At 39.0% G+C, this 13,415-nt stretch overlaps 1 protein-coding gene across 1 annotated transcript; it reads left to right on the forward strand.

Annotated features, from left to right (window-relative positions):
• Positions 1-670: 670 nt before the first annotated feature.
• Positions 671-4,726, forward strand: CUNH9orf153 (chromosome unknown C9orf153 homolog). The gene is made up of 3 exons (XM_036433618.2): positions 671-766; positions 2,251-2,731; positions 4,049-4,726. The coding sequence occupies exons 1-3, from the start codon at positions 701-703 to the stop codon at positions 4,267-4,269; spliced, it is 768 nt and encodes a 255-aa protein (XP_036289511.1). The 5' UTR covers positions 671-700; the 3' UTR covers positions 4,270-4,726.
• Positions 4,727-13,415: the final 8,689 nt, after the last annotated feature.

The raw sequence follows: 13,415 nt of genomic DNA on the forward strand, positions 1-13,415 counted from the left end.
CAATCATTTGTGGCCCAAAGCAAATAATTTCAAAATGTTAATTATTGTTATTATTGGTGTTTTTCTTCCAATAAAAAAAAAAAAACTTTTCCTGGGTAAAAAAGTGCAAGTTGTTTTTTTTTTAATTATCTGGGAAATCAAAAATATGTAAGACAAACAAAAATCTATATGGAATTCTTTGAATTAGTAATAAATGCCTGAACATATGTGTCATATAAGAATTTGAAGTGTCTCACAAAAAAATATTCCATTGAAACATGATTAATTTGGCAGGCCTGGAGTAAGAAGAAAACAAAAGAAAAATTGTAATGGTATAAAATTTAAAGTGTTCCACTTATAAAGTGTAGAAGATTTAAAAAGTGCTTCCCTCGCCCTAACTGATTTGGCTCAGTGGATAGAGCATTGGTCTGTGGGCTGAAGGGTCCCAGGTCCAATTCCGGTCAAGGGCTCATGCCCAGATACAAGCTCGGGCTCCAGGAGGAGGCGTGCAGGAGGCAGCCGATCAGTGATTCTCTCTCATCATTGATGTGTCTATCTCTCTCTCCCTCTCTGAAATCAATAAAAATATGTGGTTTTGGTTTTGGATTTTTTTTTTAAAGGTGTTACCCTCTCCTTTGTGTTTTATCAGACTTTTTGCTCTTTCATTTCATCTTTCTTCATCTTGATTTTTTTAGGAATTAGAGAGTAAAATCCCAGCACAATGTTCACCACTAGAGACGATGATCCAAGCACAGATGACGTGGAGGCTGAGTTTCCCAGGTGTTCGGTATGTCCTTCCAATGCTCTAATATGCACAGGAAACTGTGCTTTCAAAAATTATAAGAACTATTAAGTACGCGGTGGCATGCCGTGGATGGGGGGCGAAGAGAACACAGTCATGTCACTTCTGTGCCTTCCCTTCCTTGGCACAGCAAAATACAGCGCCTCTGTGGGCAGCGGGTCCTGAGTGCTGACTTGTGTTTGTGTTGTTGGTAATGCGTTTGAAAGAGCCATTGATCAACTCGGCCCACTTCCTATTTGTTGCTCTTGACTAGAATCGAAGGGAAACTGCACTGGGCTAAGTGACACAAGTTTGGGCTCCCACTTTGGCCGTTTTGGCCTTCCGAGTCAATGACCTAAGAAACTTCTTGGGAATAATGGGATTAGCAGGCAGAATGCTCTAGCACAGTGTTTCCCAAAGTGTGGTACGCGTACCCCCAGAGGCACGGGAAGAGATTGGTGGGGGTACGCGTTGCACCGGAATCTGGTGGGGATATGCACTGCACCGTGCTTAGCTGCGCCTAATTCTACGTTCTCATGAGTACAAGGGGTACTCAGCGTTACGGAAATTATAGAAGGGGTGCACATATGTCAAAAGTTTGGGAAACACTGCTCTAGAAGATACATTTTATTCCTTTAATATAGGATTTTAGATAAAGAAGGGGGACATTTATAGTCTTTTCTGACAACAATTCTTCCCAAACACTCCACAAATCCCAGCACAATGTTCACCAATTAGCCATTGGCTTTGGTAAAATATTCCAGTTAAGCCGAGACCCGTTTGGCTCAGTGGATAGAGCATTGGCCTGCAGACTGAAAGGTCCCAGGTTCGATTCCAGTCAAGGGCATGTACCTTGGTTGTGGGCACATCCCCAGTGGGGGGTGTGCAAGAGGCAGCTGATCAATGATTCTCTCTCATTGATGTTTCTAACTCTCTGTCCCTCTCTCTTCCTCTCTATAAAAAATCAATAAAATATATATTTAAAAAAATATTCCAGTTAAAAAGGACAATTACACCTTTGATTACAGTGTTCCTAAATATGCCAAGCCCCTCAGTCACCAGGATGAAGCTCTGATATCTAGATGATCTGACTCCCTTTTTTCTTAAAAAAAAAAAAAAAAAAAAATTTAGCCTCACCCATATCAGACTTTACAAACCCCCATAACTGCGTCTCTCCATGGTAACTCACACAGTCATAGAGTTGGAAAGATCTTAAAGATTTTAGAAAGCAGGCTCATTTTGCAATGCAGCCTTTCGGTGATGTGTCTGAATACTACCTCTTTTGCAGAATGAGTCTGAGACTTGTCCCTCTGGTCTCTGTTCCGCATTGCCACCATTGATGTGGCTTAGCTAGGCAACCATGTCTTCCAAAGATAGATGCTTCTGTGTTTGCATAGCTGCTTGGTATGCTCTTTGTTTTTAGGGTTTGCGGGTCTGCCAGGCAATCACCATTCATCAGTTTCATGACTTCCCTTCTTTTCCCCCCATAGCTGCCAGAATTATATGCACTGGCTGAGAATGTTAACAAAGAGAGCAAAAAATCGAATCGCCTAAAAACTCTTGGTCTTTCACCAACTGAAGCACGGAGAATACTTACTCAAATCCTGACTATCACTGGCAGAACGGATTCAGGAGAAGATTCCCAACCTGTTCTCAAGGACAAGGAGGTTAAAAGAAAGGAGGAGAAGCCACCATCGCTGACTGACCTCCTCCACCACAGCTTACTGACCGGCTCGCCGTCTCATATAGGCAGGCTGGGGGAATCCAAGCAGAGACTTGCTCAGTATGGGATCCCTCCTCCCATGCACACTTTTCCCTTTGAGGTTATCATCACTGACACCAACCTTTCAGGCACCACACAAAAGAGGCTTGTGAGTACCGGAAAAGTACCCAGAATAAGCATTTCCAAGGTGAAGACAGACAAGCTTTTATTTGAAGATAGAATTACTGAATACTCAATCATAGAACCAGGTACGCTAAACATGGTGGAAGGAAAAAGAGTGGAAATCTTACTAGAAAATGTGACTAGATTTCTAAAGCTGAAAGTATCAAATATCGATCGATGGGAATAGTGGAGTTCTGGTGCTCTGCTACATGTAAAAGCAATGAGAACAGAGATTTATCAAACACTCCAGGCTCAAATCTCAGACTCATTCCCAAAAAGGTGCATTTAAACTTACTTTTCTAAAATGAGTCAAGTTCAGCTTGGACTCTAAAGCACCATAACTATTTGTTTATTGTTTCACGAAGTTAGTCAAGTATTTTCTGAATAATGACTTCTCTTTCTTAAATATTTTGATTTTTCCTTCAATTGAGGGTGGGGTTTTTTGTTTTGTTTTTTGTTTTTAGATTTTTTTCATGAACCTTTATTCTTTTCTATTGTTACATCTCTACAAAGAGAAGGAAACTCTCCAGTTCTGACACTTTAATAAAAAAATACCCATAAAAGTCCAAAGACCATATGGAGAAAGTCAATAATATGTAAAACATATGTTGGTAAGTTATAATGAAAAGAGCCATAGGTGACCTTCTCAGATATTACCAAACAGGGAAGATGGTAAAATTACCCATGAGAAATAGACCTACTTGCTTGCTTGTACCAATTATTCTCTTTAAACTCCTCAAACTCATGTTGGCTCTTTGGCCTCTGGTTTTACATTTAATCCCCTGCCTTCGGCCTTCCTTCCCTCCCCCTCCTCCGCTCCCCCCTCAAGTTTATGATTTACTTAGGAATTGAAGGGAAGGGAAAGAGAAATGGCTGCTGAGTAGGGGAATAGGCAGTGTATCTTGGCTGTGGTTCATTGGCTTCTTGAAGAAATTGCAACTACTAGTGACTGACCACACTGGTAGGCCTGAAAGAGAAGAGGAAAGAGCCAAATTCTAGCTAAGACACTGTACTCAGGGCTTATACCAGCATCTTGGAAGAAGTGACATTAGAATGTAAATACTTCTGCTAAATCTCCCTCCTTGTTTCCACCACTCATTAGGATCCTGCCCCCAGTTGACCTCAGTGCTCTGCAGGTCTCTCCACTTGCACGTTCTTCGTTTCCAAGCACCAAATGAGACATTTTCTCTACCCATGGTGACCCTGCAGGTTCCTTTCCAGCCCTGCTAGCCGGACCCCACCCAATGCATAAGATGGGCACCATAGGTTCCCCCTTAGTTTATAGAGATGCAGAAAAGGCTTTCTACCAGAAGGAAGGAGACTCAAATTAATCAAAGGTTTATTCTGTCACGAAACACCTCTGACTCGCTGAAGGCTAAATGACACCATGTGATTCTTTTCAGAAAAACAATTCTTGGACCTGAGGGATCTGGAGTGGAAATATTACAAGGGGATCACAAAGTGGAAGCACAAAACTTCAGATGCATTTGCAAAAATACAGTATAACAGTGAGAAGAGGTTTGTAGAGAACAAGGAGACACCTACTATTGTTTTCCCCTCACTCATTCGTAGGTCTTTGGTCATTTATCCTCAAGTTAATTTCCCACCAAATTTAACCTTGTAAGTGAAATATGTAGTTTATTGAAAATATTCTGGATGTAGATTTTGCTTTTAAAATTTTTGAATTTACACACAAAGATTTACGAAGCAGATGCCCCATGGAACACAGACCTGATTCTATATGATATGCACATAAGGTCTAAAATTAAATCACTGATATGGGGTAAAAGATCCACCCTGACCTTCTAGGGTGTATAGGAAGGAGAACACACATGAGAATAGCTCTATAAAATTTTTTAAGTACATGAAACAGTCCACTATCATAAAAATAGTTGGTAAACTCAACAAAAGGGAAAATTAACACCTGAGGCTATAGAGGCAATTTGAGAATTTCAAAATATGTTAACAGCTCAAAGACATGAGGAAGGAAATAGCATTTATGAGATAAGAGTGGGAAGATTTTAAGAAGAACAAGTTGGAAATATTAGAAGTGAAAAACATAGTAATTGAAAATAAAGCAATGACAATCCTCAATAAATTATATCAATGATATACTGGATCTATCTGAAAAGAGAAGGGATTAATGAGTTGGCAGGTAGCACTGAGAAAGAAGTTTCCAGATCACAGCACAGTAAGATAAAGGAGGAAGTTATAAAAGAAGTTAAGGGTAATGGAGGGTAGAATGAGAAGTTCAGAAATATATCCAAGGGAAGTTGCAGAAGGAGATATAAAGAATGGAGAAAAGATGACACTTGGGGGAAAAATGATTATTTTCTAGAAATGTGGAAACACATGAAAACTTGCATTGAAAAATCTTACTGAGCAATTGGCAAGAAAATGTCGTAGCAGACCCCAAGAGCATTTGGCAAAGAAAGAAAATATAATCTACAAAAGAGAAAAGATGGAGGACAAACAAATGACAAAATGATGGTGAAACTCTCATTAACAACAGAAGTCAGAAGGTGAAGGTTTTATATACTCAACGTCCTGACGGAAGTAACTGTCCATCTGGAATTCACTAACCATACAACGCTCTTTAAAAAAGTAAGAGTAAAGTAAATATTTGTTAAAACATATAAGAGCAAAAAAATATTAATACCCTCTACTGAAAAAACTAGCAAGTATATACAATAGCAAGGACCCAGAGGGGGTGCAAGAAAAAGGAGTGAGCAATTAAATTCTTAATAACATCTGATTGCAATTGTGTCAATGTTAGAATATATTTCTAGATTCTATTTCCTAATATTTTTAAAATTCACCTTTATATAAGAGAAGTTATTCTGTGGTTTTCATTGTTTGCACCAATTTTAAAAATCAGATTTGGCTTCAGCATAGTGGATATTTTCAGCAGAAGGTACTGTCTAACAATTGGCCTGAGGGAGGTTTCTGGGTTCTTACAACATTCTGGGTTTTTTTTTAAATCTATCTACTCAAGTATGTTCAGTATGTAAAAATTCCCCAAGCCATACATTTAACAACTGTAAACGTTTTTTAAAATGTATGTTATCGATTTTTTTACAGAGAGGAAGGAAGATGGATAGAGAACCAGAAACATCCATGAGAGAGAAACATCAATCAGCTGCCTCTTGCACACACCCTACTGGGGATGTGCCCGCAACCAAGGTACATGCCCTTGACCAGAATCAAACCTGGGACTCTTGAGTCCACAGGCCGATGCTCTATCCACTGAGCCAAACAGGCTAGGGCAACAACTGTAAAGGTTTATCATGCATGTTACACTTCACCAAAAAAGGTTTATAAGTTGTGTTACCTTCATGAAATGAATTGGGGCCCTAGCCAGTTTGACTCAGCGGATAGAGTGTCGGCCTGCAGACCAAAGGATCCCAGGTTTGATTCCAGCCAAGGGCACGTACCTGGCCCTGGCCCTGGTCTGGGCTCATACAGGAGGCAACCAATTGATGTGTTTATCTCACATTGATATTTCTCTCTGTCTTCCCGTTTCTCTTCTACTCTCCCTCAAAAATTAATGGAAGAATATCCTTGGATGAGGAATAAATAAATAAATAAATAAAATGAATTGGGGAGTTTTCATCTTTTTACTTGAGGTCATAGCCTTTTAAATAACATTAGAAATATTTTAAAGCTGGATCTTTAAAGTCTACCCAGAACTTAGTTATAAAATCATCTAGTCCTGACATTTTTCTTCCTATTTTATTATAAAACTGTTCAAACTACATTCAACACTTAAGATTTTACCACACTCTGCTGAGACCGGTTTGGCTCAGTGGATAGAGCATCAACCTGCGGACTGAAAGGTCCCGGGTTCGATTCCGGTCAAGGGCATGTACCTTGGTTGCGGGCACATCCCCAGTGGGGATGGTGCAAGAGGCAGCTGATCGGTGTCTCTCTCATCGATGTTTCTGACTCTCTATCTCTCTCTCTTCCTCTCTGTAAAAAATCAATAAAATAAAAAAAAAAAAAAAAAAGATTTTACCACACTCATTTCATCTATTCCTATGGCTGGGTTTGCTGTGGATGCTGAACTATTTTAAAGCAAATCTTAGGTTTCAGATCTAAGATACTATCCTTACATGCTTTGGTGTGCATCTCAAAAGTATTGACATCATCTTTTATAGCCACCATGCCATTATTATTCCAAGAAAAATTATAATTCCTTACTACAGTCTATTTATCCATATTTGAAGTCTCTTTGTTGTCTCAAAACTATCTTTTTCCAGTTGGTCTGTTTCAATCAGATTACTTGCAAGATTAGGGACTTTATTTGGTCTCTCAAAGATTTTTTTAAATCTAGAGCAATTCCTCACTTTTTTTTTTTCTTGCAATCGAATTACTGAAAAAATTGGTCCATTGTCCTGTACAAGTTTCCACAATCCAGATTTGTACCTCAGGGGGTCATTTAACTCATTCTTCTATCATCCATATTCCTTGTAAATTGAATGTTTGCAGTGGCTTGATTATATTTAGGCTCACCTCCTTTTGCAAAGAATAAATTCAGTAGGTGATGCTGTGTACTTCAGGTTGCCTCACCATAGAAGGCACATAATATCTGGTTGTCCCTGGGTTAGTGATTGTAAGACTGAGTAGTGCATTCAGGTGGTGACAGCTTGGTGCCTTTTTATAAAGTTCCCCACCAACCTTTCACCTAATGGCTTTCACCCGCGGATGAACATGGTAGCACCCGCTGCGAGGCTCCCAGAGACCCCCACCTCCTAGTGCAGTGGTCAGCAAACTCATTAGTCCACAGAGCCAAATGTTAACAGTACAACGATTGAAATTTCTTTTGAGAGCCACAATTTTTTAAACCTAATCTATATAGGTAGGTACATGGTTATTAACTTAATCAGGGTATTCCTAAGCTGGCCTTTGCTAAAAACTCAAGGGGCCAAAGAGCCGCATGTGGCTCATGAGCCGCAGTTTGCTGACCACAGTGTGGATACACCCTTGTGTCCCCAGAGAGCAGGCTAGACTTACGACTTACTCCCATGAAAGGAATACATAAAAATAAAAAATAAAATTAAAAAAAAGAATGCATCATAGGTGATAGGATGTTACTTCAAGATTAAGCTACAAAAAAAAAAAAAAAAAAAAAAAAAAGGGCAGCCCTAGCTGGTTTGGCTCAGTGGATAGAGCGTTGGTCTGCGGACTGAAGGGTCCCGGGTTCGATTCTGATCAGGGGCACATGCTTGGGCTGTGGGCTCGATCCCCAGTAGGGGGTGTGCAGGAGGCAGCCGATTGATAATTGTTTCTCATCATTGATATTTCTACCTCTTTCTCCCTTCCTCTCTGAAATCAATAAACATGTATTTTTTTTAAAAAATGTGCATTCTCTCTTGGATGCCTGTTTTGTTCTCACTCACTGGCTAGCTCCTAAGGAAGCCAGCCGCCATCGTCAGAGAAGCCTTTTGGAGATGTCCATGTGTCAAGTAAACATGGCCAATAGCCAGCAACACGCTGAGATCTGCCAACAACCACATGAACGAACTTGGGAGCCGATCCTCCTCCTGTGATCCTTGAGATGACTGCTGACCTTGACTCTAACCTTGTGGGAGGCCCTGAGCCAAGAGCACCCCTTTAGGCCGGACCCAGCTTCCTCATCCACAGAAACTGTGAGACAATAAACATGTGTTATTGTAAGCTGCTCATTTAGGGTCATCTGTTACACAGCGATCGGTCACTAGTACAATCATCTTTGCCAGGATCAGTTATTGTCATTAGGGTTTACTCACTATAATTTTCTCATTTTATTGCTTAGGATTCCCTCTGTAGTTGCCATTTTTCAGATTAAGGGGTTGATGTTCTAGTCATGTCCAAGGATAGACAAAGAAATCTTTTAAAAGTAGCATTGGTGTTTGTTTTATTTTTAGTAAACTTGTTTTTTAAGTATAATATCATGCAGAAAATCATAAGCTTGATGAATTATAACAAACTGGACATACCCTATGGAACCACACCCAGGTCATGAAATGGAACACTGTCAGCAAGCCCCTCTCTTGCACTTTCCTAAATTTTTACCCTCCTGTAACCAGTACTGACCACAGGTTGTTTTTGTCTATTTTTGCACTCTCGTATACAAATGTACACATACTGCATGGATTCCTTTGATCTGACTTCAGTCAGCATTATGTTTGTGAGATGCATTGATGTTATATATGTAGCAGTAGTTATTTATTTTCAATGCTGTTTAGTATTCAGTTATACATTAAAAAAAATGGCCTGATTTATGTGTCTGTTCTGCTATTGACAAACATTGGGGTTGTTTGCAGAAGACTTCTAAATTTTAACTTAAATTTAAATTTGGTTTTCCAAGTTGTCAATGAAGAATTGTTGGTGAATAGCACGTTTTATTCAATGATTTGTTGTCTTGATTTGTATTTTTAACTATTTAGATAAACAACGTGTGGGCCTCCATTGTACTCCTTCCCTGAATCCTATAAACGCTAGGGGATGAGTCTCTCTCTATAGAATTAAAGTACATGAACGCAAGTTGGCTGGAGGTAAATGGAGTGAGAGGGCCCTAAGACAGAGTGAACTAATAGACATTGGTTTTCAGTAAGTTGAGGATGTTTGCTGTAGTGTGTAGGGTATCCACTAAAAGGACAGGGAGATAATGTATAATTAACAAGCAAATAGAGGAGGGAAAAGGAACAAAAAATATTTAATCAATCCAAAAGTAGACAAGAAAGTAAAGAAAAAGTAATACAGTTCAGGTGGGAAAAACAGAGTAAATAGTAAGATATTAGATATTGATATGCCAACAATTGATTTAAATATGAATGGAATAAATATTGATACTTCTATCAAAAGCCAAAAGACTGTTGATCTGTTTAAAAATTATTTCAATGGCATGCTGCTATAAGAAAGATAAGTTAAGTATAATAGTAATGAAAAAGGTTGAAGGTGCAAGATGGGAAAAGTTGTATCTTCTAAACAGTAGTTGAAAGTTGTTATATCCATACTATCAGACAAAGCCAACTTTAAAAAAAAAAAAAAAAAGAAGCATCATTAGAAATAGACAATTACTTACTAATCATTAAAGTTTATTCATCCAGAAGATATGACTGTCCACTACCATCACCTTTTTCACTTACCTCCTCAACTCCCCTATTGGTCTGCTTTTCCCACTAGGAATCTTGTCATTCTGTTTGTTATTCTATCTCCAGCGCCTAGAATACATCTTTTTAAAAATTGTGTTGGTTTTTAATTTTCTTTATTTTTTAAAATATATTTTTGTATTGATTTCAGAGAGGAAGGAGAAGGAGAGAAGAGAGAGAGAATCATTGATTGGCTGCCTCCTGCACACCTCCCAGTGGGGATGGAGCCCACAACCGGCTAGGGCGTAATTTTTATTTTTTAATTACAGTTGACTTTTAATAGTATTTTTTATGATTTTAGGTGTACAGTATTATGGTTAGATAATCATATACTTTACAAAATGTTCTCCTGATATTTCCAGTACCCACCTGGCACCATACATAGTTATTGCAGCATTATTGAGTATCGATATATTCCCCCTGCTGTACTTTACATCTCATGACTATTTTGTAACTCTCAATCAGTACTTCTTCTTCTTCTTTTTTTTTTTTTTAAATATATTTTAATTGATTTTTTACAGAAAGGAAGAGAGTGGGATAAAGAGTTAGAAACATTGATCCGCTGCCTCCTGCACGCCCCTTACTTGGGATGTTCCTGCAGCCAAGGTACATGCCCTTGACCTGAATCAAACCTGGGACCCTTCAGTCTGCAGGCCAACACTCTATCCACTGAGCCAAACCGGTCAGGGCGGAAAGTAAAAAATTCTAAATCCCTGAATAATCCATGTGTTTCACTATTGAAAATGGTTCCCATGAGCCGAAACCGGTTTGGCTCAGTGGTAAAGCGTCGGTCTGCGGACTGAAGGGTCCCGGGTTCGATTCAGATCAAGGGCATGTACATTGGTTGCAGGCACGTCCCCTGTGGGAGGTGTGCAAGGGGCAGCTGGTCGATGTTTCTCTCTCATCGATGTTTCTAGCTCTCTATCTTTCTCCCTTCCTCTCTGTAAAATATCAATAAAATATATTTTTTAAAAGAAAATGGTTTCCATGAACTCAATTCTATTTAGGGTAGTAACAGATGAGTTTTCTTACCTTCAGATAAAATTATATTTCTTTAAGGGCTCTTGAACTTTTTCACTTATGATAAATTGCCTCCAAATTTAATGCATCATGAAATTGAGAATCTGTTGTGCCAATTTTGCTTCTGGTTTTCCTCTAATTTGTATCTGTTTCCAGAATGGTAATAAAATCAACCTAAATCATATTAAAAAATAAGATTAGGGGTTGCAGATACACATGGGTACACAGTTTCATTAAAAGAGTATGCAACATAATCAGAATTATGAGATAAAAAATATAGTAATCTGCAAAATTACTATGAGAAAATTAACGCTTGAATGATACAATCGCATGATGATAAGAAGCATACTGGTTCTGAATTTGTGTGACTTTCTATTAAGAAATGATGATTAAGGGGAAATGGGACAATTAAAAAGCAACTGCTGGGGTCTCTTACCAGGTCCAAAACCAAGACAAATGATCTAATTACTGTCGTGTCTGAAAATAGAAATAGACATTGTGATCTTGAGAAAGGGAATAATTTATCATGTTCCGGAGGCCTAGGGTGATGGGTAAAGCAGACCTTTGGGTGACACTAATTAAAGCATTTGGAATACACATGGGTCAAAGGCAGAAAGGAAAAGAGGAAGACAATATAAACCTTTTGTGCCAAACGAAGTCTGGAGGCTTTGAAAACACGGAACCACCTTATCCATTGGGCTTTATACTTATGATGTGGTAACTTATTTAGATCTGCCCCTCCCCCATCCTTAATGACCAGGCTGTTATTGATCTCTCTCTGACAGCATGCCTCTGTGGGCTCTAAGCAGTAGTAAGGGTGATGCTTATTTGTTTAGAGTTTTACCATTTATAAAGCATGATCCCAACTTCCCTCACTTGAGATACTATACCAAGACAGCTTTTTAAAAATTGTCTTTATTTACTTCAGAGAGACTAAGGGAGAGGGAGAGATAGAAATATCAATAATGAGAGGGAATTGTTGATGGGCTGCCTCCTGCACACCCCGTCCTGGGGATTGAGCCCATAACTGGGGCATGTGCCCTGATCTGGAACAGAACCATGACCGCCTAGTCCAGTGGTCGGCAAACTGCAGCTCTCGTGCCACATGTGATTTGCTGCTCTGTTGACTGAGTTTGCCGACCACTGCCCTAGACTCTCGATTCCAATAATTACAGGCTGTTGTTGTTCCTTGTGATTAAGCCCTAGGTGATGGACACAATATCTTATTCACTTATATTTCCCCCCTCACTGTAATTAAGAGGATACCACTACGAAGCTACTATTCCATTAAAGTCAATACATTCATTTTTATTTTTTAAAAAGATGATATGGTCTAGAGCACTAGAAGGGGAATTATTACTTAGTATAGCTTTCTGGAGGGCAATTTTTCAACAAGTATGAAAGTCTCAAATCTCTTAGAATGTACATATTCTGAAGATAACAATAATATGAAAATACATGTAAGCATGGAGATTGGTTAAATACACATATTTGTTTAAATTATAACAATTGAAACTAAAATTTTGCATTAAACAGTTTATTTCATGTAAAATATTCCATTAACATTTTATTATGTTAACTAGAGGCCCAGTGCATGGGTTCATGCACTGGTGGGGTCCCTCAGCATGGCCGAAACCTGCTGTCCAATGCCATCTACCGCACCTGCTCATCCTGGCCCTGCTGCACCTGCCGCAGGCTCGAACCCAGTCAGTCCCGATTGGGAGAGGCTTGCTCCACCATAGCTGTGTTTGTCAGCTGTGAGTCCTGTGTCTGACACCTGCAAGTGAGCTAAGTGGCACTCCCGCTGTGGGAGTGCACTGACCATCAGGGGAAGCTCCTGCATTGAGTGTCTGCCGCCTGGTGATCAGTGTGTGTCATAGTGACTGGTTGTTCGGTCGCTTAGGCATATATATATATATATATATATATATATATATATATATATATATATAATATAAATGATACATTGAAATGATAATATACTGGATATAGTGAATAAAATACATTAAACTGATTTTCACTTGTTTCTTTTTACTATACTTTTTTTTTTCTTCTTTTTTTTAAACAAGTCTATCTCATTAAGTTTGGTCTAATAATTTGTATAAGTGTAGTAAGAATAGGGATTGGCTATATAGGTTCTTTTAAAGTGTTCTTTGCTGGAACTTTTCTTTTTTTAAAAATATATCTTTATTGATTTGAGAGAAAGGGAGAGGGATAGAGAGTTAGAAACATTGATTAGAGAGAAACATCAATCAGCTGCCTCTTGCACACCCCCTTCCGGGGATGTGCCCACAACCAAGGCACATGCTCTTGACCGGAATCGAACTTGGGACCCTTCAGTCCGCAGGCTGATGCTCTATCCACTGAGCCAAACCGGTCAGGGCTCTTTTTACTTTTTTTAATGTGGCTACTAGGACATTTTAAATTACATAGATGGCTTGAATTCTATTTCTATATGACATCCCTGTTCTAAACCCTCTTTCCATATAGTCTTTCCTGATTTTCCTAAATAGGTATGTCTTCTATCTCCCCCAAGCTCTTTGAATTTCTCTTGGGATATTTGTGGGGGGACATTTGCTAGTTTTTCACCTGCCAGCATCCTACCTCCTTATGGGGA

This window comes from Pipistrellus kuhlii, unplaced genomic scaffold, assembly GCF_014108245.1.
Source record: "Pipistrellus kuhlii isolate mPipKuh1 unplaced genomic scaffold, mPipKuh1.p scaffold_m20_p_12, whole genome shotgun sequence".
Taxonomy (NCBI): Eukaryota; Metazoa; Chordata; class Mammalia; order Chiroptera; family Vespertilionidae; genus Pipistrellus; species Pipistrellus kuhlii.

What these genes read in the sequence shown, in the direction of transcription:
- CUNH9orf153 (XM_036433618.2), top strand. Translation starts at nt 701, where the DNA reads ATGTTCACCACTAGAGACGATGATCCAAGCACAGATGACGTGGAGGCT. An exon ending in CTGAGTTTCCCAGGTGTTCG is followed by an intron (nt 767 to 2,250) that starts GTATGTCCTTCC and finishes TTCCCCCCATAG; the next exon opens with CTGCCAGAATTATATGCACT. An exon ending in ATACTCAATCATAGAACCAG is followed by an intron (nt 2,732 to 4,048) that starts GTACGCTAAACA and finishes GATTCTTTTCAG; the next exon opens with AAAAACAATTCTTGGACCTG.